Here is a 24625-nt window from a genome sequence, read left to right on the forward strand (position 1 = left end):
CCACCGGTCGAACGGGGTTCCGCAGTGTCTGCGGCGAGCTGCTCCGCGGCCGCGGGGAGCGCAGGAGCTGCTCGCGCGCGGAGGCGTGGCCTGGGCGCAGCTGGCCGGAAGCCCCGCGTGCCAGGCTGATGGCACTCCAAAGTCCCAGCCTCTGGGAGGGACGGTGGGCCCCGAGTCATCCTCTTCGCGTGGTTTGCATGTGTCAGACATTTCAGGTCTGCATTTCGCTTCACGTAAATCACATCTAAGATTTATATCCTCAAAACACTGAGCTTCGGAGCAGTGGCTTGCATGGCTACACTGTGGGGCCTGTGCAGTATTCCGGAGGCCGCTTTCCCTGTGGGAACCGGGCGGAAGGGGCTGATGACCATCTCTACGGTTTTTACTCTACTTTGTTTTAAAAATGTTTCCTGTAATGAAAAGAATCATTTGCTTATTTAATTGTCCTTCCTATGTCTGCCTGGCACCTTCGAGTTCTGCTGGTATGGGAATAGAGCTCAGTGGTACAGGTGCTTGTCTAGCATGCAGGAGGCCCTGGCTTCGGTCCCTAGTACACAAAAGAACATAATCAACAAAACCAAAAGGGATTCTGGAGCTTGGCACCACAGCCCATGAAGGAAACTTTGGGTCTTGAGAAATTGAGAGTTATTGTGTACCTAATTGCCTATTTTATCTACTGAAGAAAAAATTCATCTGTCCTAGGTAGAAAGCACTTGCTTAGGTAACTTTTAACTAAGAACATTTTCTAAGTTTGTTTAGCACTTATTCACCAGTTACTATGGTCTAGGCCCTATTATCTGTCAAGGATTAGAGTAAGTGGTTTCATTTCCTACACCAAAGGGGTTCAAATAATGAATTCAAATAATGAATCACTTGAATGTATTTAATAGTTGCACATCTTTATTAAATGCAAGTATTTAGAATGTGTTTGAAGTTTTTGCATTTCTTGAGTTACCATCTTGTTCAGTTAATTTCTATCACCAGTCCGGAGAACTGACAGCAGGGTAGAGGGCTCCTGGGCAAGTGTGTTCAGGGAAAAAACCTACAAGTGAGGTAGGTATACTGACCAATCTGATTGTTTAAAAAATGGATTGAGAAACATTTGTAAAGTACTGGTGGAAGGTATGGGAAGACTGTCTAGATAAAAGTTAATCAAAACAAAAATTAAGGAATTAGAGCATAAGCAAGTAGAAATAGAGATAAATATCAGAGGAAACAAGACAAAATTATTAAAGGTAGTTTATCTAGGGAGCAGGGAATTGGTGGGCAACCACTTGATGTCACTTATTTGTATGCTTTTGGAGATAGAGCATAATTTAAATATGGCCAAAAACTCTTATTAATACTTCTCCTGAGAAATAAGGCTGTGTTTTGACCTGCAGAATACAGAGGACTTGACTGAGCCAGTTTCTGGGCCCAAGCCTTGGGAGACTGGTTGCATCTGTATCCTGTCTCTCAGAACACTTGCTCCTGGGTGGTAGTTGACATATTTTCAGGAAGCCTGTGGACAAGCACTGAGAGGGCAGGCACCTGAGAAATAGATCCTCTCTCCCCAGGGGAACCAACTCTAGGACACCATGTGGAGCAGAGACAAGCTATCCCCAGTGAATCCTGACTAAATCACATACTTGTGAACAAAGTAAATTATTGTTATTGGAGTGGTTTGATAGAAGCAACAGATAAAGATGCAATTTACTTTAAAAGAAGGTGAAATATTAGAATTATTTATCCTGTTGAGTGGCTGTTCCCATTCTCCTTAAAGTCTGAAGTCTTTAGGGAGGTTGAGGCATGAGGATTGCCAAGTTTGAGGCCAGGTTTAGCAACTTAGTGAAACCCTGTCTCAAAATAAAATTTAAAAGATGGGCTGGGGACATAGCTCAGTAGTACCAAAAAAAAAAAAAAAAAAGAAAAACAAAATCTGAAATCTTAGAAACATGAACCCAAAATGATTCTTCAAGTTACTTAGTATGTATCATATTTATTAAAAAAAAACATACATACTGAGCATTTACCATGTGCCAGACATAGATCTACTAGAGGGAATACAATGGTTTACAAACCTAATGAGATTCCAACCCTCATAGTTTGTATTTAAGCATGATATAAATCCAAAAGTACTAAGACAATTATATATACACACATACATATGTGCACCTCATGGTTCAATGATAATCCCTTGGAACTGTCTATGGAACACAATTCTGTAGAGACCCATTTTGACAGAAGGCATATCTATCTTGAATCCTAGCCAGCTTTGGGAATTTAGTGAGATATTAAACCTACTTGGAGACTGGGGTCTGACTCCAGCTGTTACCTAAAATCTTTCAAGATACCTGGTATTTTTCATAAGCCTTTGATCTAACTAGAATTCTGAGACAGATTTATCTCCATATAGCGCTCCCTAATTTCTCAAGGCCAGAGATAGAGAAATTCTGCATCTGGCTTCCTTTCCTGGTCTTCACAGAACTCTTACATGGTATTGATCTGAAATGTCCTGCATTTCAGTTAGCTCATTATTAGGAAATCAATATAGAACTCAAAAAGTTGATTTGTCAAGTGAAAAGTACAAAATGGAGGTAGATATCTCAAATAGTCTGTAATTCACATGGCTTAACATGGAAAACACAAGTACAACAAATCATTTATTTAAAAAGATTTCATGCAAACTCTGCATGAGAAGATGCACACTAGTTATTGAGGATGGAGGGCAAAGAGATTATATACAAGAAGTACTTTAGTGGACTATTTTGTGCTTCATTTCTTGAAAATTCACTTCAATTTTTTTCCTCTTTTTTGAGACAGGATCTCAGTATGTTGCCAAGGCTGGTCTCAAATTGCCAGGCTCAAATGATCCTCCCACCTTGGCCTCCCCAGGGCTGGGACTCCAGTTGTGCACCACCGTGTCCAGCTCAGTTTAATTTTCTGAAATAATTACCTAAGAAGAAATACAGAGGAATTCCACAGAAAAAGTTGGCAACCAGAATAATAATCCATTAGCCAGAATTTTGAATGGTCTTCCATTTCTTCTGCAAATTTCTTCTTTGTTGGCTAAACTATTTTCTGGGCCAATTTCTTTCAGTGACCCTTGTTCATATTCAGTAACAAAACCAATGCCAACATTTATTATTTTGATTTCACTTTCCTTTTGGCTTCTTTATGTTTCTTTCGACAATCCTAGAAAAATCATAAAACCAGAAGGTTTAGTTAACAATAAATACAAATTGTTCTCATGGTGTTCAATAATTACACAGAAAATTCAGCTTACTGTGGAAACCTATTTTGGAATTGCTCACTGGAATAAACAGGGACTGTTTAAACTCTTAGCTATACATGTTTAGGGCACTGTAATTTAGTCTTCAAAAACTTGATTTCCTGCTACTTAATGAACCTGGATGGACTCTTGGACCAAACACTTAAACAAGCCAGTCTTCAGTCTTTTCACCTGCACCAATTGTGGGATGAACAAACCTCTAAATTCCCTCCACTGTGATAATTCTGAGAGTTTAAGTCATGTTTTCAGTTGTTTCTTTCTAAATTTTCATATCTTATTCCTATCATTCTCATACCAGGGGAATCTTAACACAAAGAACAACCGTCTACGTTCAGAAACAAATGATACGGAGAAACAATTACTCACCATACGCAAGCTATTTGTTCGGGCCTCCCAAGAATTTCTGCTGATGTTACTTCCCACACCGCTCCAGAACATGTCAGATCCTATTAATGGAAAAACAAGAAACATAAGGCAGCAAATTACTACTGAAATGGACAACATTCTGAAGCTGGTATTACCAAGGTCTCCATTTCTAATTAAGATAATTTTAAAAAATTTCTATAAAAATTTTCAAAAATATATATTTTTTCAAAATAAAAAGGGTAGTATTGCTAGAATAGTACAGTTTATGTGTCATTTACTATTATATAACTTTGTTGTGGTTTGTGCTTAGGCTTTAATAAGTAAGGAGTTTACTCTCAGCTTCTGAGTTTCCATGTGGACTTTTAGGGTACTAAAACTTGTTTTTGTTTGTTTGTTTTTATGTTGACAGATTAGCAAGTTCCTATAACAAAACAAGCCCTTGGGGATGATAATGATTGAGCAAGGTATCTGGATACTAGGAGCACTTAGTCCTAAAGGCTTTAATAGTCAGCATGCATCAGTCTGAATGGAAGGGGCTAAACCACATGATATTACAGAAGGCCAGAATTTCCAGAAGCTAGTTACCATACCAGCATGTGTGATCAGAGCTGTGCTATTACCTGTTGTATACCACTCAATGGGAAATGGACTTACCATGAAGTCTTTCATCATTTTTAGAGAAAAAGAAAAATCTAGTGGTCTCTTTTTCAGGTACTGATGCTTCTCTGAAAAGGGGAGGGAGAAAAAGACAGGTGTTGGTTGGTTTACTTTGAATATTTAAGAGGAAATATTTATATTAAAAATATAAACTATTTCTTAAAAATAGCTGCTTTGTTTTGCTCATTTTCCCTGAGTTAAAATGACCTTGCCCCTTCTCCATTCAAAATTCTTCTCTATCTCAAGCTTTGATGAGGACTTAAGTACAAACTCCACCTTTCCCACTCTGGTTTTTGATGCTCTCATGCCACCATTGCTACCTTTTTTGCCAGTGTTCCCTATGGGGAGGTACCCAGACAACCACAGCATCCTGTGTCCAGACCAGTAACTTTACCATCAGGCTGGATTCCTTGGGCATATGTACATGTGTTATATGCATTTTTCAATTGGTCTCCAACCTGCCCTCCTATGGTCATCTCTTTTTTCCCTTTTTGTGGTGCTGGGGTGGAACCCAGGGCCTTAGCACATGCTAGATGAGCACTCCACCACTGAGTTACACCTTTGGGCATATTTTATCTCCTTCCCAATTCTATGCAAATCTCAAAACAAAGGAATCACACTCCATACTATAAAAAGGCTAGAGAACACATTAAAGAAGCTGAGAAAAGAAAATTAAGTTGTCCTGTAAAGAGAATCCTACATATTTAACAAAATACTTCTAAAGCATGTCTAACTCAGATTTTCACAAACTATAAAATATACCTGTACACAAACCAAATGCTCACCCTGGGCTGGACTTTCTATAATCTGTTTCTTCAGTAACATCTTCTTCTTCTGAACTGCTATCTTGGAAATGAGGGTTTCCCTTCCAGACAGTCTTCCCAGGTTTCACCTCTTCAACTTTATAGGTCTCTAAATTATTATGACAATAAAAGATGGTGGCACAAATGAGCAACTAAGATACATAAAAGGGTTGGGGATATAAGTGGTAGAGTGTGCCTGGGTTCAACCACCAGTATCGATCTCTCTCTCTATATATATAAATACATATAGATAGATAGATAGATGACATACTTAACATTTATAAATAAATGAAACATTTATATTTATAAAATATATATAAATAAATATAAATAAACAAAACATTTATTTATATATATTTATATTTATAAATTCATATTTATAAATATATGAAAATATTATATATACATTTATAATATTTATACATGAGTGTGTGTATATATATATATATATTTTTTAAACATTTGCATCAATTCTATTCAATAGTTTAGGGCTAACCATGGTGCTCAAGATAGACAAGAACATAAAATAAGCAGAGTACATGATACCTCATGTCTTATTTATAATTTTTGGAGTATCACAGAGCTGACATTTGACATATATTTGCTAAATACGTTATACTATCTTAAGTGCCCATCTTTAAAGTAGAATCACTGCAGTTAATTGTGCATGTATTCTTCTGGATAGGTCTATCTTGCTTTTTATAATGAATATCCTTAAAAATTCAACACAAGTATCTTCAACACTAGGAGACGAACAATATCCTAAAGAACAGCTTATTTTCACCTTGGCTTTTAGAGATAAATCCCCTGAAATAGTATGAACAAAAACAACAACAAAAAATGGATATTTATACTTCTTTCTTGTAGGTTCTGTAAAACTGGCAAGTATAAACTTAGAAATAATTGGCATATTGATGTACTGATGACATGGCTTATATGTATAAATCCAAGATTACCTATTTCTTTCTCCTATCATATGCAATACTAGTTCTCCATAACTCATGCATTTCCAACTGCATATAAGAAATGGAGCTAATTAAGTGATTTATTTTACTTCTTGATGACTTTATAAGTATGTAGGAGAAGGAGGGATGTGGTACATTATTCCCTGGCTTCCCTTCATATGGCAGTTAGCTACAAGTCTGCTCTCTTAAATGCAAAAATAGTTTCTTCCACACTTTCAGGAGCATCACGCTTATGGTCATGCAACACTGAATCTCCTACTGTCTATCTAGGTTGAAGAAAGAATCCTTTATTCAGATAATTGTAATTCCATTACACTTAAGGGAGAGTTAATCAATTAAGTTCAATCTACCCGAAATGAAAAAGTGGGGAGGGATAAAGGAAAATACCTTCCTTTACATCTTTAGTGTCTGAATCAAAAAAGGAGAACATGAACCCGCTGGGCTGCTCAGTGCCACTTGTTAGAGTTGCAGCACTACGAATTTCCTCCATTTCATCTCCACCACAGTCCTCGTTCCGGGCTGTCCCTTCTTCTTTTTCATGGGTATCTTTTGTAGTCTGGAATATTTCTTTCAAATTCGTAGCAATGTTGTAATACATTTCTTTAGACACCTCAGGTAGCTTCTCGGCTTCCTCCTTTTTCTTCTTCCGTTTTGCTTTACTGTAATAACACATGCAGACAGACATGTTATAAAGAAACAAGTTTTGGAAAGTTTCTAATAACCAGGAAAGGTAAACTCCTAGGATAACTTTAATTCCATCTTTCTGACAACTAAAAAGATCCAAAGCATCTTGACCAATAAGCACCCACAAGAAAATGCAAATATTTAGCATGAATCAGATTCTCCTATCTCTTATGCTCTAAACCACATTTCCAAAATTACACTTAAACTGTTAAATGTGCATTAAGAAATTACTTAGCCTCAATGGGCCTGCTTCCATAACTGTGAAATGAACCTGTTACATCAAATGCCTTCTCAGATCATTTAAAGTTCTAAAATTCTGTGAATTTTAAGAAAGTGATGGGGAATAAATTAATTATAATTCAGTTTTAGAAGTGAAATATACAATGTGCTAAGTCCAGTCTCTTGAAATCCAATTTTTATGTTGTCATAAATCTGTTCTACAGTTAGGAATGAATATACTTTTCTCTTTGATCTTAGACAAAAAGTTACATGGTCATTTTCAATACTTGAGTTTTTAGCTAATGAAAGATTAAAATCCTTTTTCCTATTAGAGTCCACTCCATGTAACATGTGTAAGATCAGGCAATAAGTTCTTAATGTATTACTTAAAATTTAACTGAATAGGATGTCCTAAATAACCATTTTAATGGTGAAGGTCATCCCAAAGTTCATATTTTCTAAAATAAACCACCTGGCTAGGTTTTAAGATGGATGTGTCTCCTACGAAACTGAGCTCTATAAAAGAGTGTCATATGTAGTTTCAAGTCATTATGATTGAACCATCATGTGGTGGTTTTAAAACTGGTCCCAAAATTCCTTGATACTTTTTTCAAGAGGTAGAAGGAAATTTCTCCATTACTTGGGCATGGACTGAGCTTAGTGATCTGTTAACAGAGAAAAGAAGGCAGATGTGATATTATGTGACTTCTGAGATAAGGAGCACAGCACAACCCTAAAGGATCTTAAAGAAACCATTGTAGGAACCACATGGCCTTGAGGAGTTTGCAGGTAAGGGATTGCAGAACAGCACAACAAATGCTATTGAAAACTGGAGCCAAGGGGATCCCAAGTACATGATGGCAAAAAGTTCAGCAACATCACCTGTACTACTGTAGAAAATACAAAATGTGCCTAATCAATGGGATGATCTAGCTAAGGATGATACCCAGAAAATCAGGGGGTTCTTCTTGGTGCTTAGAATAAAATGTGAGAGAAATAAAACTAAAGGGAATGTATTTTTCTTTTACAAGCACCAAGATCTCATTGTTTTAAAGATTCCTCATCTCCAGAAGGCAAATGACATGAAATTTAAGAAATGGTTTCTAAGCAAAAAATCAAATCTGACACCCAGTAAAACATGGCCTAAAGCACGAGTGGCAAACTATGGCTCCTGGGCCAAATCTAGGCTGCTGTCCCTTTATGTCTTAAGTGCACAGTAACAATGTTTTTTAAAGATTGAAATTACTGGGGAAATAAGGGTGATATTATGACATGCCAAAGTTACATAAGAGGCAAATCCCAGTATTAATGGTTTTACTGGAAAGCACCTCCCTGCTTTTCTACTACAAAGGTAAAGGGAAGTTGTCCTAACAGAGGTTGTTGGTTTATAAAGTCTAACACATTTACTATCTAACTATTTGTGGAAAAATTTATAGGTCACCCTTTAAAAATGAAAAAATCTGCTGGGTGTGGTGGCACAAGCCTGTAACCCCAGCAGCTTGGGAGGCTGAGACAGGAGAATTGCCAAGTTCAAGGCCAGCCTCAACAATTTAGGAAGGCCATAAGCAACTTAGCAAGACACTGTCTCAAAATAAAAAGGAATAGGGATGTGACTCAAGGGTTAAGAGCCCTTGGGTTCAATCCCCACTACCAAAAATCAATCAATCAATCAATCAATCAATCAATCAATCAATCTATCAATCTTTTGTTAAGGCCTAGAGCTAAGAAACTTCAATTGCTCAATCAATAGGGTGTTTAAGGAGCTTGAAAGCATTGTATCTAAGCAGTTTCAGAGGCTGCCTAATGTAAAAAGTAGTTCAAATTACCTGTCTTTTGGTTTATCATCTTTTTTTCTTTCATAAGTGGCATGGTCATGCCTTGTTGGATCATAACGTATGATGTCCCTATGTAAAAACAAAGGTGGAAGAGAAATCAGAACACCAATTCAAAAAATTAACAGCAAATTATAATTCAACATTAAGCATACTAATGTTTGGCCAAAATGAAGCTAGCTAATGGTATCAAAGAAGAAAATTAGGACCTTGTTAGAAACAATATTTTAAAATTACCAAATTTTGAGTTTCCTTGGATCTTTTTTTAATCTTAAAAATTATTTTAAACACCCTAAAATAAATACAGAAACAATGATATACTATGTGGAATTTGCCTACAATACTTCATTGAGTACAGCAGATTAAACAAATGTATAGAAGAGAAAATTGGTTGTTTTGTCAAATTTGGATGATAGTATGATTACACCAATCTGTCTAAATTACACGTTTGAAGTGAGTTACTGGATCGAAAGTTAGAATATTTTTAAGAATCTGATATAAATTGCCACCAGCTCCCCGCAGGAAGTTAAAAATGATCCAGTTCGGTTGGGGATGTAGCTCAGTGATAGAGGGCTTGCCTAGTGATCTGAAGAACCAGCAAAAAAATTAATAGACACAGTTTTAAACTGAGGTGAAGAAGGCATTTATGGCAAAGGAAAATACAGTAGAATAGGACAGAACATAAGCATACTTAAATTTCTTAGCAGCTACTGATCCTTTGCTTGTAGGATTGTTCAAGGTGATGTGCAAAACACTTTGCACAACATTTAAAGCTTTCTTTTTTTCTGCAGCAAGCTCTTCTTCCTCAGCAGTTTTCTTTTCATTTACCTCTTTGAGAAAAAAGAATAATTATTAATCTCTTGACAAACAGCTTGAGAAATTTTAATCATCAAATATTTACCAAGCACCTAAACATGTCCAAAAGCATACTGATAGAAGAAAAGTTTGACTCATTCTGCTAACCTTTCTATCCACAGATCCTCATGCTATAGCAAATTCAAAAATTGCATGACCAGCAAACAAAATGTTCCACTTTTATTTGTAATTATAAAAATGAAATCTGGACTTCAGTGGCAATTCTAACACTTTTTTTTTTTTTTTTTTTTTAAATTGAAGTGCTGGGATTGAACGTAGGGCCTTGTGCACGTTAGACAAGTGTTCTACCACTGAGCTACAATATCCTTGGCCCTTTTTCATTCTATTTTGAGACAGGATCTAATATGCTGATGCTGGCCTCATACTTGTGATCCTCCTACTTGAGCTTTCTGAAGAGCTGTTATTACAGGTATGTTACACTGTGCCCACAAAAGTCTAAAATTTTTAAGGTAAAGATTGAAAAATGTAATACAGCAGATACTAATTATAACACAAGTGATAATGGACCCTTTGAGTTCTTTTAACATTCTAAAAATGTAATCTCGATTACACTTAAGTCTAAAAATGATAAGGATAGTAAATGAGGGTAATTTTACTGACTGTGTGACCTATTAGGAGACAGTTATCCAGTCTCTGATTCAGTAAAAAGTACAGCAGGAAGAAAGCCATATTCCCCATATATATGAGGCATCGCTGAACACTGTCAGTTGCTACCCTCAACTACTGTAAACAGATACAGAGATCAGAGTCAAACAGCTAGTTTGGATAACAGAAACATGAAAGAAGTCTTTAAGACCCTTTCAATGTACCACAAAAAATAAATGACCTAACAGAAACAATAAAATGCTGATTTAAGTTCTATAAAGAGAAGACCCAAGTTTCTAAGGTTTCAAAGGAGGTAGACTGTGTTCAATTAGCTCAAAAAATACTTCATAAACCAGCAGCAGCATGTAGGAAACAAAACTAACACATACAATGAAGGGAAAGTGCCAAGAGTTTATACTAGTTTGAAACTTACAACTGCTACTTTTCAACATTTTTTAACTTCTAAAAGCAGCAACTACTTTCTTTTTTTTTTGGTCCCAGCGATTGAACCCCGGGGTTCTTAACAACAGAGCCATAACCCCAGTTCTTTTTTATTTTTAACTTAGACACAGGGTCTTGCTGATTGCTTAGGACCTCATTAAGTTGCTGTGGCTGACTCTGAACTTACAATCCTCTTGCCTCAGTATCCAAGCCGATGGGATTATAGGCATGTGTCACTGTGCTCAGTAGCAACTTCATAACCTAATAGTAATCATTAGGGAAGCAGAATACAATGCTGGGAAGGGCTCAAGGTGATGTATACTGGCTGTGCTGTTTGTTTGCTGCTTGTGCCTCAAAAGCTGAGGAGGAAAAGAATAGGATAAGGATTTTTGTCTGATGGACGTAAGGGTCAACAACCCAGAGGGAAGGGTCTGGAGGCGCTGTTTTAAGAAAAGAGAGACTAAATTTTAGACTTTCTAAGTTTTAATACACATTCAGAAAAGCCTATGGGAAACATCCAGCTGGCCTTGAGAACAGCTGGAAACAAAGAAGACCCAAGTATGGGAAATAGCCATGTTCAAGAAATGAAAGCTAAAACCCACGGGGACCTGGAGAACTGGAAGAACCTAAATCTGGAGGCAAATGGAAAATCAGGATTCAAGAATTAGGAAGAAATCCAGGAAAATATGCTTCAATTGCAGCAAATGTAAAATGATTTCAAGAAGGATGATCAATGCTGACGAGGGTGGTAGATCAGTTGAGAAGGGACCTGGAAAAATGCCCCTGGATGTGAAGTCATGCATAGCTTTCAGACAAAAGTGGAAGAACTTAAAGTAACCTCTATGGTTATGTCTATTTTTTTTTTTTTAATATTTTTTTAGTTGTCAACGGACATTTATTTATTTATATGTGATGCTGAGAATCAAACCCAGTGCCTCACACATGCTAGGCAAGTGATCTATCACTAAGCCACAAGCCCTGTCACCTATGTAATTTCTTAACATAGGCTATTTTCAAGGTTCTGTTCATTCCTGTGCTTTCAATACAGGATTGTTCAAAGAGCTGAAAGTAAAATGTTGTTGGAAAAAAGTTGGTGTGAACCCCAAAGAATTTACTCAAAAGCCCTACTACAACTTGGTTTCCCAAAATGTATGGTACTAATAATCACTTTGAAGCACTGACAGGACCAAATAAGAGACTGAGAAAGAGGAAGTATGAATTGTGAGGATTAAGATGCAGATTAGGTTAATTAACTCAGGAAGGAAAGAAAACAAGGACAAGGACAGAGGTTCTGAAGCTGAGGTCATCCAGGTGGTCATGTAGGAGGATGAGAATAGCTCTTCTAGATAATGTGTGGAAACACTGCTATGAAAAACACCACAGGAAGTAGGATCAGCAAGCTTCTAATCACACTGTTACTCTTAGATTCATGCAGGTAAAATGAATTTGGCATTTACTTCTAGATTTACCCAAGTAAGGATGAACTCAACAGAATGGCACTCCATGACACTATGCTTTTTAAAAAACACATATCTGGTATGCACACCAGAGGAATACAAAGACTTTTCATTAGAAAGAGTCAAGTTTGACTTAACTGTCTTTCAAGGCTCAACCCAAACCTGCAGCACTACAAATACAACTGCCAAGTAGGGACCTTCGCCGCCTCCTCTCATGCCAGGAATAGGATGTAGGAACATGTGTCTTTGGTGGTTGCTCTCTATTCCTGTCCTATTTGTCAGTGTCAAGGAAGAAAATTTTACAGAATGAATATGTACAAAAAACTTAAGAAATATTAAGTTAACTTTTGATTAAACGTTTAATTACGAACTCCTCAATTCAGTGTCTTGGAGTGTAGAGTTTCTTCATGTTAAACAAAGGAGGTGTGCTGGATGACTTCTCTGACATCAGGACTGTTGGGACAACAAAGCATTTACCTTCCTGTTCCTCTTCACTGTCACTCTCCAGAAATCGAGAGTCCAAGCGGAACCTGTCATCACTGCCAAAGTGTGACTGTAAATCCAGGAGCTACACAGACAAAAAGCATTCACAATTGACTGACAACCACATTCTCAAGACACTGCTTCCAAACAAGCCTCTCCAAGTGCACTTCCCCACACTCTGAAATTCACATCATTAACATTTGCACAACCTCACCTGCCCAATCAGAGGAGCAGAGAGGATTTGCTCCCCAAATAAACACCCAGTGAGAAAATATGTATCAAGAGCTGCCTACATTTACCTAAAGGACCATGGTGAAAACCAAGACATGTTACACATTTTTCGGTTTTCAGTATTCACTAACCTTCTGTCCAGCTCTGCCCTCAAATTGAGGTTTAATTTTGAATCTGTCAATGTCATCCTCTGAATCAAGTTCCTCATCATCACTGCTGCCAAACAGCTGCGCAGAGGATTTACCCACAGACTCCTGTTATAGAGAAAACAGAAATGTTTAGTAACTGAGGCAATTGGCATTTCCTTTATAATGTAATCTTTTGCCCACATTTAAAAAACAGAGGTATCTACCAGGATGCATCAGACAAAAACTCCTGACTCAGGGATCTATAACTGGTCTCTAGGACCATTAATCCCAATGCTTCGTGGATTTGGGGGGCTGTTATTACATGCAAGAATATCTTCTGTAGTCTTTCACAGATATGTCACTTTGCAGGTGATGTGGAGAACACAGACAGGTTCATGTGTGAGAAAATCTTTAAGACCCCAGTCATCTGAGTATGTGGTGGCCTGGGCAGGCCTGAGTTTCACTGCCGCTCCGGGACTTTGTGCTGAACTGGCAGTTGTGTGGAAGACTTGGAATGCAACAGACAGATGGATCTGCAAGGCAGACGAATGTCCACAGGGATGTCTGGAACATCTTACTTTCAATAGCTCCTTTCCTGGATGTCTTTGCTCCTGAGTACTTGTCTCCTCTGTTTCGTCTTCATTGTCAGAACCGAAGATGATGTGTGTTGGCTTGTCCTCTGGATGAGCATCCTGGGGAGGCCATCAGAAGCATCATATTTTAAGATAATACAAACTCACACCGAGCATGTCCTACTCCATCATCTCTTTCTCCTGCCACATCTCCTTCCTGTCCTTTTCTTTATCTACTGAATGTCACTCTCATCTCCTATTTGCCTGAGATAAACTTAGAACTCCTTTCTCTCCATATCCAAAGACCACCAACTCCTAACAATTAGACTTTCTTGGAATATTTAAATCTATTCCCACCATTGATGCCTTGGCTCTGGCCCCCAACCTCCCAAAGGATCTCCTTATCTCCAGAATTGACCCATTTTGTTTGTTTCTCTCATGTCCTGCAGGATCTCTGCCAAACAGAGGTTGACAAACTTTTCCTGTGAAGGGCCAGAAAGTAAATATTTTAGAAACTGCAGGCCACATATAGTCTCTGTCCTATATTTAATAACCACTCTCAGCTTGAAGCCTGGACATAACAGGGCATAGGCAGGATGGCCTGAGAGCTTTAGTTTGCCAACTCCTCTCCAAAATATATACAACTGATCTTCAAATCCTGGCTAAAATTCTTTAACCTTAGTAGTTCATCCTCTGCAGCCTCCATATTTCTTGCTACCTTTATAAATCTGTAAATCACAGTCTGGCTGAAATTATTCACTTTTGTACAATGTGCTTCCTTTCCCTGGAACATCTTTCCTCTCCCTTCCTGTTCTTAATTGTCACTTATCTGTTCACACTTCTCAGCTCTGGCTGAGGAAGTCTCTGCTAGGCTTAGTACCGATGGGACTAAGCTACGACTATCTGCCTGTTACACAATAGCTTCATGAGAGGCAAGACCATCATACTCATTCTATAAATCCAGCACTTAAAGGTGGACTTAACTTTTGGAGGAATGAAAAGGCTCATTACAATAAATCTCAGCAAGTCCTGGCAATCTACTTTGTAATCACTACATGAAATTAAGAAATAGAGAATATTTTAGGGATTTTTGTTGTTGTTGCATGGGCCCCATGCTAAGAAAGCACTCTAACACTGAGCTGTATCCCCAGCCCTGAAGAAAATATCAAATAAATTTAAAATGTTTTAGGTAAATACTAGTATTTAATTTTAATACCTTAGGAATACACTAAATATTTAGGGTGATACAAAGTTCTGACTCAAGGACACAAACGTGAAAACCGGTGAATGCTAGGAAGACAAACAGCTCTAAGGAGGTACACCTACCTGCAAGGGAAGGAAAAGTGGGACTTCCAGAGTGTTCTTATTAAATGCATAGATTGAAAACACACTCACCAAATTTGCCAGGGCATCGTGGACCAGTTTCTTCTTCACTTCCTTTGCTTTCTGCCTTGCTTCCAAGGCTGCCAGACGTTTCTGATTGTCTTCAGCATACTTATCCTTAGCATTCACATTTGCCGAACTACTAATAGAATGTGAGAAATCAGCCATGCCTTCCCGAGCATCTTTTCTAGGAGAGACCTCTGGTAATTTCTCAAGAGATGTGAGGCTGCTTGAATCAGACCCCTCTTCCTCAGAAGCTGCCACTGTCTTTTTGGTACTATGGCAATTGTCTTTGTCAATGCCTATTTTGTAAGTCTTTGTATTAAAACTGGAAACAGAATTTCTGCCTCCCCTTTTTGAACTGCTAATTACCTTGTGATCCTGGGTCTCGAAAGTGAACTGTCTTTTTTGAGGCAGAGTGTGATTTGGGCTGTTTATTGTCTTTGGATGTTGCTGTGAAAGTTTGCTTGATGAACCATTAACACATAGGGACTCATTTTCAACAGAAATGCTACTAGGATCCTCCAGTTTCAAGGAACTCTGATTTTCATTTATATTGTTAGAGTCAACACTCTCTTTCAGAGTTTTTTTCACTGATTCCTTTGCATAGAGCCTGCCTACACCCCTGAATGCCTGGAATTTGGGTTTTAAGCTGTTTTCTTTTGGTTTCTGTTTGCCACAGGTATTTTCTTCCTGTAAAAGGGAAGCTAGAATCTCCTCAGGATGAATGCACCGTTGGCCTTGGCCAAGGGCACGAGGAGTCTTGGGGCTCTTGGAGGCTCTGTCAAGCTTGCAACAGGTGGTTTCTGGCCCACTGCTCTCAGAATCTTCTGGTACCACCAGATCACTGCCAGCCAACTGTTCCAAATCAGCCAAAGTGAGATTTACACGGGTACAGTTTTTCATGATGGCTTTATATTCCTCATCTCCTTCACTGTCTTCATCATCGCTGCTGCTGGCATCAGATGATTTATGATTTAGAGGCTTCACTCCATTACTGAGGGCTGACTCTTTATTGATTTTTCTTTTTTGTACTTTATTACAATGATTGGAAACCTCTTTCGTTTTCAAAGTTTTATTGTGCATAGGTTTTTCTGTTTGTGAAATCTCTGCACTATTTTTGGCCTTACTAATGTTTTGTTTCATTGCAATGATTTCATCTGTATCACCTGAATCATACTCATGGTCACTTCCCATAATACCGTCACTAACACGGCAAGAGCCGTTATTAATAGCTAGCCCTGATAAAGAATGAAGTTTGTGAACATCTGATTTGAAATCATCTCTTACAACTTCAAAAAGATCATTTTCAGATTCATTTGTTGAGGACCATGCAGTTCTCTGTAAGTTTTCCTCTTCTGCAATCAGCATTCTTAACTCATCCTCAGAATCAATATCATCATCAGACATGCTATTTCTCTTCCTGGCAGTTTCCAAATCAGAAATCTGAAAAGGTACACTTTGAAGTTTCTGAGAACCAGAATCAGGTACAGGGGATGAGTCAGGAATGAGAGAAGCACAAGGCATTTTCTGTACAGCTCCACGCTGGGTTGATGTGCTGTTCTCCATCACCCGACTGGTCCTTGGACTCACAGTGGAACCCTTCCCCTTCTGCACTTCTTTCATCTTCTTGGGAGGGCTACGAAAGTCAGAGAACTCTCCTCGCCGTTTCTTACTCATAGGGTCATTGCCTCCTTCCAATTCCCAAGTAAGGCTAGTTATAGGAATGGTATCTGTAAAATCTTCCCCTATCTTCTTTAGATTGTGGCAGTATTTTGATGGATCATATTTCATGATGTTACCCAGAGTCAAGGAACAAAGCAAAACCACTAGGTGTTAGGGACACCTATCAACCTAGTGAAACAAGACTACTATTTAATCTCAAGCACATCATTTACTCTATCTTACTTTCAGTTTCCTATCAAACAAAATGGGGACTCTCACAAGTAAATTTTCATAGTCTGAAATCAAGCTTTCTAGAATGGAGTTGAAACCAAGGACCATCACTATTAGTTGGTAAATTACATGAACTTTATAGAGACCACAGCAAATCCTGACAATACACACACACCTCTGTAAAGAAGCTCAAGATATCAGTTCATCGAGGTCTGAGTGATCTCACTGAACAGGCATAGAATTTGCTTACCGTGGGCTCAATACTATTTTTTCACTGATCATAGTCCTGCCAGCTTGCATTTTTTTGGTAGTACTGAGGATTAAACCCAGGGGTACTCTACCACTGAGCTACATTCCCATCTCTTTTTACTTTTCATTTTGAGACAGGGTCTTAATAAGTTGCCAAGACTGGCCTTGACTATGTGATCCTCCTGCCTCAGGCTTCTGAATAGCTGGGATTAGAGGTATGAGCCACCGTGCTCAGTTCTGTATACTTTTATCTACGATTTTCTCTTAAGACTATGTTCTACCACTTTACTATTAACTCAAGACCTACCTCAATTTTTCTTAAGCCTTCTTTAACAATGGGCCCTTCTTTTCTTACTCTTCTTTAGCTCCTTTTGCAATGGTCCTGAACCCATATGCAATAAGATATATAAACTGATAAATGAAACTGCTTCTTTGGCATTTATCATTCAAATTAATTATATAAAATCTCAAGACATTCTCTTATTAATATCTAATTACCTTGCCTAGAAAGTGGGAACATAAAATCTGTTAAATAAACAAAGATTTACAGATAGAGGCAATTAATTTTTTTTTTTTTTTTTTTGGTACTGGGGATTGAACTCAGAAGCACTCAGCCACATCCTCAGCCCTGTTTAGTATTTTATTTAGAGACAGGATCTCATTGAGTTGCTTAGTGCCTAAGTTGCTGAGGCTGGCTTTGAACCCAGGATCCTCCTGTCTCAGCCCCCTGAACTGCTGGGGAGGCAGTGAAAATGTAAATGTAAAAAAAAAAAAAAAAAAAAGAAAGAAAATGTAAATGTATCCATCACTCTGGTAAATAATAATTACTCTGAGAAGCTAATCACAAAGGATATTTTACGTTTATGTTGATTCTTCAGGTGAAGAACAGGTAAGACTCTTCCAAATTTACTTACAACCCAATTCTAAAAGAAAAAGAACAAAATAATGTATTACAAAATATTTTACAAATGAAAACTAAGTTACAATAAATAAATGCAGTTTTTATAAAGTTGAACTCATAGTGGGCCACATTATTATTGTTGGGTTTAGTTTTCTAATAATGAAGCAAGAGTTCTCAAAGGGAAAAAGTGCAAAAGGAAAAAAAAAATTTTTGGAACAGACATCAAATTAAACATACAATGGAGAACATGATATACAAAACACTAGCTACTAAAAGGCAAACACTGGATCTGCCTACACTTCTTATAACCTGTCCTTTGGAAGACAGCCAGACTCTCAGTCTGCTTTTTTATTTCTCTGTCTAAAATGATGAGGAGTGCTAACCTAAGAGTCATATATGCATCTTAAGAATTATAAAATGTGATGTATGTTAAGTGCTTTACAGTAAGGGAAAAAAAGCTATTGGCTTAACACATTACATGGAAAGTCATATGGTCTCAGGTGCTCAGTTCTGGGATTGGCTCAGGCTACCAGAGGGACTCACTTTGTGCCCTGGTACTTCTGTTCCTGGCACAGCTTTCATTTGGAAATCTATCCCTCCCATCTTTTCCAACACATTGGTATTGTCTGTTGTGGATTTTTCTTTTTTTGCTTTTTCTTCTTCTCTCTCTTGGGCCAATCTGAATCAAAGAGAAAATATAAATAGAAGAGTTAAAATAATCACTCATGCAAAATGGTTATTTCCCTTCAGGTAATCCCAAGTGAGCATTATAAATATCTTCATAACATTAAAAACCAAAATAAAACAAAAAACTTTGTTGATAGTATAATGGCTTTTATTATTTTCTAAACATGCATTTTTCATTATACAAAAAAAGAAAAATATGGAAAAATGAAAAAAACAAACAAACATGTTCCTTATCTCATATCCCATTGTTTAAATTTTATCTGTTCTGTTCTAAACATAAATATATACATTAAAAAGTATAATCTAGATAATCCCGTAGGTATTGTTGGGTAATCTTTTTTCTATCATTGCACATTTTTGGAACGCATCACTGTGATTTCCTTGGTATACACATTACATAAATCTGTGTTATTTACCAATCCCCTGCTATAGGCAACTGAGCAGTAGAGGGCTGAGCATGGAGGCTTCTCTCCTCCTGACTATACTGTCGAGTCAGCCTCCTAGGTCTGAGGTTCACCCCAACACCTGTGCTCCAATCCAGCAGATGTCTCAGTTCCCCTTCATGGAAGACTAAGACATGGATCACAAGCTTTCCCTTTCCACTTATAAACTTTGGGCACTTTCCACATCTTCCCTCCCTCCACTCTCCCCGGAGGAGAGTGTCTTTAGAGCCCAATTGTTAAGTCTTGCTGGTTTCTATCTTCTGAATGAAGAGAATGCCATCTCAATCCTCCAAGTCAAGTTACTCCCACTTCACTCAGGTGTGGACAACTGTTCTGAACAATGCTTGCTGGCCTCTTTTGCCTCTAATCTATCTCTGTATGTTCTACCACACAGACGATTTCTCAGGCATATGTGCACAACTACTCCAAGGCAGCAGCACCATGTGCTCTTCCTGCTCAGCATGGAGTCCTGGGCCTACGCAGTAGTACTCAAGTGCTGCAGAACGAATGAAAAGCACATGACTACCCTGCTCATAGTCAGTGAACCCCAGATAAGAACAAAATCTAGGGCTGGGGTTGTGGCTCAGTGGTAGAGCACTTGCCTAGCACATGTGAGGCACTGGTTCGATCCTCAGCACCACATATAAGTAAATAAATAAAGGTATTGTGTCCAACTACAACTGAAAAAAAAAATTAAAAAAAAAAAAAAAAGAGAACAAAATCTAATACTGACCTTTCCCATAAGATCAGTCCCTCAAAACATGTCTCCAGTAAGCTGCTTGCCACTTGTTTTGGACTGCATCTTTTCTTGGTCTAGAACAATCTTATTAGCTCTCCTTGTCACTCCATTAGTATATTCTCAAAAATCTTTACTATTTGAAAGTTCCCAAGCTAATACAGTCTTTTCTTTCTGAAAAACTACCTTTAGAATTTTAAAAACACCATTTCAGTTACCACTCAGTTTATTTCTCTCAAGGGATTAATTCACTGATTGGATAACGACTTTCATAACCCAATCATTTCACCTCTAAATCTGAGCATTGTCTCACACCTGAGCATCTGGAGGAGACTTCATATCTAAACCACAACACACTTTAAATGTCCATCAGTGGGAATGACCAACCACACTGTGGTATAGTCATGTTCTGTACTAACCAGTGTTGCAAAGAAGGGGGAAGCTATATTGCCACAAAAGGTTGTGTTAAAAGAGAAAATAAGTATGCGTGTTTGTTTATCTTTTTTGGTACCAGGAACTGAACCCAGAGGTGCCGAACCACTGAGCTACAACCCCAGCCCTTTTTATCTTTTATTTTGAGACAGGTTCTCGCTAAGTTGCTTAGGACCTCACTAAGTTGCTGAGGTTGGCTTTGAACTTGCAATCCTCCTGCCTCAGGTTCCCAAGCCACTAGGATTACAGGAATGTGCCACTGCACCCAGTCACATATGTATCTTAATATATAAACATAAAAATGCACTGAATTCTTTTTTAGTGGGGTTTGGGTTAAAGGAGAGTCAGAGCTGAGAGGAATTTCAGATCCACTTGTATGAATTTACTAAAAATATATTGCTTGATAATGTCAAATAAATTAAGTGAATACATAAAACCAATACAAAGAAATAGAGTTTGAGGGCTGGGGAATATAGCTTAGTGACAGTGCTTGCCTAGCATGGGCAAGGTCCTGGATTCAATCCCCATACTGCAAAAAATTTAAAAGTAAATAAAAATTAAAAAATAAAGAAATGGGATTTAAATCCATGTGGAAGAAATCTTACCTGTGCAAAAAGCTTTCTTTGCTAGCTGAATTTGAAGTGTTCCACCTTTCCATTTTGTTTTATTTAAAACAGACATACCTAAAAGGTAAAGAATTATTATCCAAGTACATTGCAATGCAAAAATATATTTTAGCACATGCTTTTTCTAATAATTTAGTATCAAGAAAAGTAGACTTGTTTATCACAAAGAGACATTAAAAAAAAATAGAAAAAAGGAAATGTGATCTAGAGATAGGAGGCTTCCATCTTATCTTGACCACTTACCAGAAAGTTCTTTATATTTCCTATCTCTTAGTTACTAGGAGACTGGAATAAAGAAACATATGAACTGTAAAGCTAAACTTGTTTGCGATTTGTTTACAAACTAACGTCAGGAACCTCTGGTGAATAACTGGCATTTACTATTTCCCTGTTATTTTCTATACTGTAACTATGAAAGTACTAAGTTGTCAGGGTGAATAAAAGGACATTTGAGAATCCTGAGAGCACCTTTTAATTATTACTTCATATCAACTATCAATGTGTAACCTACAAACAAATAACTGCAAGTGTCTGAACTGTTAGAACTGTTATTCCCTAGGAGCCAATTTTTCTAAACATCTGCTATTAGCTTAGTAACAACCATTAACAGAATTTTCTATGTGTTAGGCACTATACTAAGTATGAATTTAATTTAATCATCACAGGATTATTAGAAAGCATTAGCTTTTTCATTCACCAGAAAAGTAAACTGGGGCTGAGAAGTTTAAATAACCTGCTACAGGTCACATTAGCAGAGTTGATGTGTTCTTAAACACAACTTTTCCTGTCATACAATTTCCTCGCTGAATAATAATATTTTTGCAAATGAAACTGTAAGACTGATGGCCTTCTTCCCCTATCATATCTTTTACTTACTTTTCAGTGTCTTTTGACTTTTTGACCTCCAAGTAACTAGGATGCATTACTGTATCATCGGCATTATGGATTCTTGTCCTTTCCTTCCTTGTTAAGTCACTATCCACCCTCAGCTTTAATAAATCATAACAAGAGAAGTCACAGTTTCAAGTATATGGTCTTACCATGGTATATTCTAATGCCCTGTCCTCAGAATATTTAATGACAAGGATTAGCTACCCAAGAAAGGATCAGAGAAGTGTGGCATAATATTCAAAGAAAGATTTCTAGCAGGCAGTTTCTGTGACAGTCTGGCCCCTTGTCAAAATTATTTGAGAATACCAGCTTTTTAGCAAACTCACCAGCAATATGCTAATATAGGTCTACTGAAACAAATGGAATTGACATAAACCAGTAGAGATGTAGAATACCAGAATTCTCTTAATCATGGTTGTTCTTTTGTATGACGTAAAAGTGTCTGTTGTGGTTTAGATTTAGAAACAAAGTTACCCCAAATTACACAGTGATGCCAACTAGCAAATAGTATAGAAAATAATGACAATCTTACATTTTTTCAGATCTGCTTCTGCTACTTTGATGTTAACATATGCAAAGATTTTCTGTGGGTTTCCTAAGAAAATAAAAATAAATTTGTTTAAACTATTACCCAGAGAATAATGTAAAACTTACTAACTTTCTAAATCTAAAAGATCAGTTTTTAGAAACTTATTATTTCAAAGAAAACTTTGTTTTTCATTGGATACAAAGATTGCACTTTTCTAAGCATTATTATCAAAATATTTCAAAACAAAATGAATAAGAAAAAACAAAAGAAAACAAAAAAGTTAAGTGATTAGTTAAGGAAACATCTGGATCACATGTTAGTTAACTCTCTACATAACAGAACATTTAATAAGTTTAGAATGTTAATTCTCAAAACTGAATGTTAAGACATTTCTGAAATCATGTTTTAGAATTTTTCTGATTTCAGCAATTCTGGATAAGTTTCATACCATAAATAATACCTCCAGGATATCACATATCACTTTCAGTGTTCAGAGATAACATTTACCTTTGGAGTTGCTTTATCTTGTAATATTTAACCTGATTTATGTCTGTCTTTAAACACCCAGTGAAGGATTATAAATTTACCTTGGTCATCTTTCCGTGTGATGATCTCCACATCAGAAACTTCTCCAAATCTGCTGAACTGATTTTGGAGATCTGTCTTAGAAATGGCCTGGCCAAGGCCACCCACAAAAAGGCGCTTCTTTTCTCTGTTGGCTTTCATGAAGGTTGGGCGTACACTTGGTATGTTCTACAGGGAAAAGTAATTTTCTGTATAGAGAGGAGTTCTTTCCCACAGTTCTGCTCAAACACAACTCCTTCCCCGCTGAGCCTACAGTGCCAAATTGGTCTCCTGGACCCATGTTTCATTTTCTATTGTATCTCCCTGTAGATTCTGCTCAGGGCCTACATACCAATTCTTTCTGAATGTACGTTGGAACAGCACCGGCACACATACAAAAATCACAGGTACACACATATTTTTTCTTCTGAGTGACCACAATTATTACATAGTCTCTTTTCATTTACTTATATTTTCGTGTTCTTCCTTGATTCATTCATAAATTCTTTTTTTTTTTTTTTTTTTTTTTTTTACTTAAACCAAGGTGACACATGTAGGATGTGGCAGTTTATACGCTAAAGAAGAAAATCACATCTCCACCCTGAAGCTCCATAAGACAAATAAACCAATACTGCAATTACAATATTATGGCACAACAGAAGTGTCTGCAAAGTGCTGTTCAGGCTCGAAGACTTGCTTTTTATTATGTGTTTGTATTGTGCAGCGGCAGTTTGCATGTATTTCATTTTTCAGATAAGCAGAATTCATCTTCCCAGTGTTATAAAGAAAATTAGTGATTAAGCCTGATTTATAATCCATGTCTAATTTCCGATCTCGGAATTGTTAGCACTATACTAACGAAAGTTGTTAGATTACAGGGGATTCAGGAAAACTTTTCTAGAGGTGCTTGACGTTTGACATCCATCATAAGATCCTCAACTCCTTTAGCATCCTTCAGGGCTAAGCTCTCACCCTGCCCTTCAGAGCTGCCACACTCCTCACAAGCGAGATCACAAAACAACTCCTGAAGCCCAAGGCAAGGCACTGAGTCGGCGACAGCTCCAACTGAACCTCTTCCTTGTAGCCTCCGCCTCCAACCTCCCCATCCCAGCCTTCTTCCTCCGAGAAGAACCCCCAAAAGAGAAAGTAAATATCAGGTCGAAGAGCCCTATAGCTTCCCATGCCCAAGCCCAGAGCTCACCACGCCGTCTCCTAGAGCCAGCGCCGCGTCTGCCCACTTCTGGTCACATGGCCCAGCAAGTGCATTTTCTCTTCCTTCCTACTCGATTTCCAACTTCGTCTCCTAAGGTTCCGCTTCCGGAACTCAGTTGCGGAGGGCTCTTTACTTCGTTTCTCGTCGAGTAGACGGCTGTGGTGTATCCACCACCCTCCCCTTCACGTCCGCAAAAGAGCCCTAGGCAAAATCCCCTGATGTCTAACGTGCAGACTTGATCAGTGCCTCCCGGACTGAGTGGGCCGAAGTGAGGGAGCCCAAGAAAAATGAAAAAGCGCCCCCTTTCACTAGGTCCCGGAACCGCCTCTTCAATTACGAAGGCGTCCGGGTTGTTCTAAGGCCGCTAGCGGGGGTGGCCAGCCGGACGCTTGGGCGTCGGGTGGGGACGAACCAACTCTCCGTAGGTCGGGACTCTTTAAAGACAGCGGTGGGGAGGTTCAGAGGGTCACCGAGGACCTGGGCTCTGGTCTGAGCGTGGAGGTAG

General features: G+C 38.0%; 1 protein-coding gene and 1 long non-coding RNA gene across 2 annotated transcripts; one reads left to right on the plus strand and one right to left on the minus strand.

Moving 5' to 3' along the window:
- Positions 1-61: 61 nt before the first annotated feature.
- On the plus strand, positions 62-4381 carry LOC124965681 (uncharacterized). Its single transcript, XR_007105221.1, has 3 exons — positions 62-215; positions 3570-3796; positions 4047-4381. It is a non-coding gene; the product is annotated as an uncharacterized LOC124965681 (long non-coding RNA).
- Nol8 (nucleolar protein 8) lies at positions 1942-24434 on the minus strand. Its single transcript, XM_047526797.1, is given in 18 exon segments — positions 1942-3174; positions 3638-3717; positions 4292-4362; positions 5080-5206; positions 6450-6721; positions 8792-8869; positions 9489-9627; positions 12634-12724; positions 13002-13124; positions 13577-13690; positions 14966-16750; positions 17953-18021; positions 18543-18678; positions 20903-20924; positions 20927-20980; positions 22347-22409; positions 22931-23096; positions 24109-24434. Coding segments are annotated over 17 exon segments (3414 nt in total). The 5' UTR covers positions 23070-23096; positions 24109-24434; the 3' UTR covers positions 1942-3123.
- Positions 24435-24625: the final 191 nt, after the last annotated feature.

Source organism: Sciurus carolinensis, chromosome 15 (genome assembly GCF_902686445.1).
Source record: "Sciurus carolinensis chromosome 15, mSciCar1.2, whole genome shotgun sequence".
NCBI classification, from domain to species: Eukaryota; Metazoa; Chordata; class Mammalia; order Rodentia; family Sciuridae; genus Sciurus; species Sciurus carolinensis.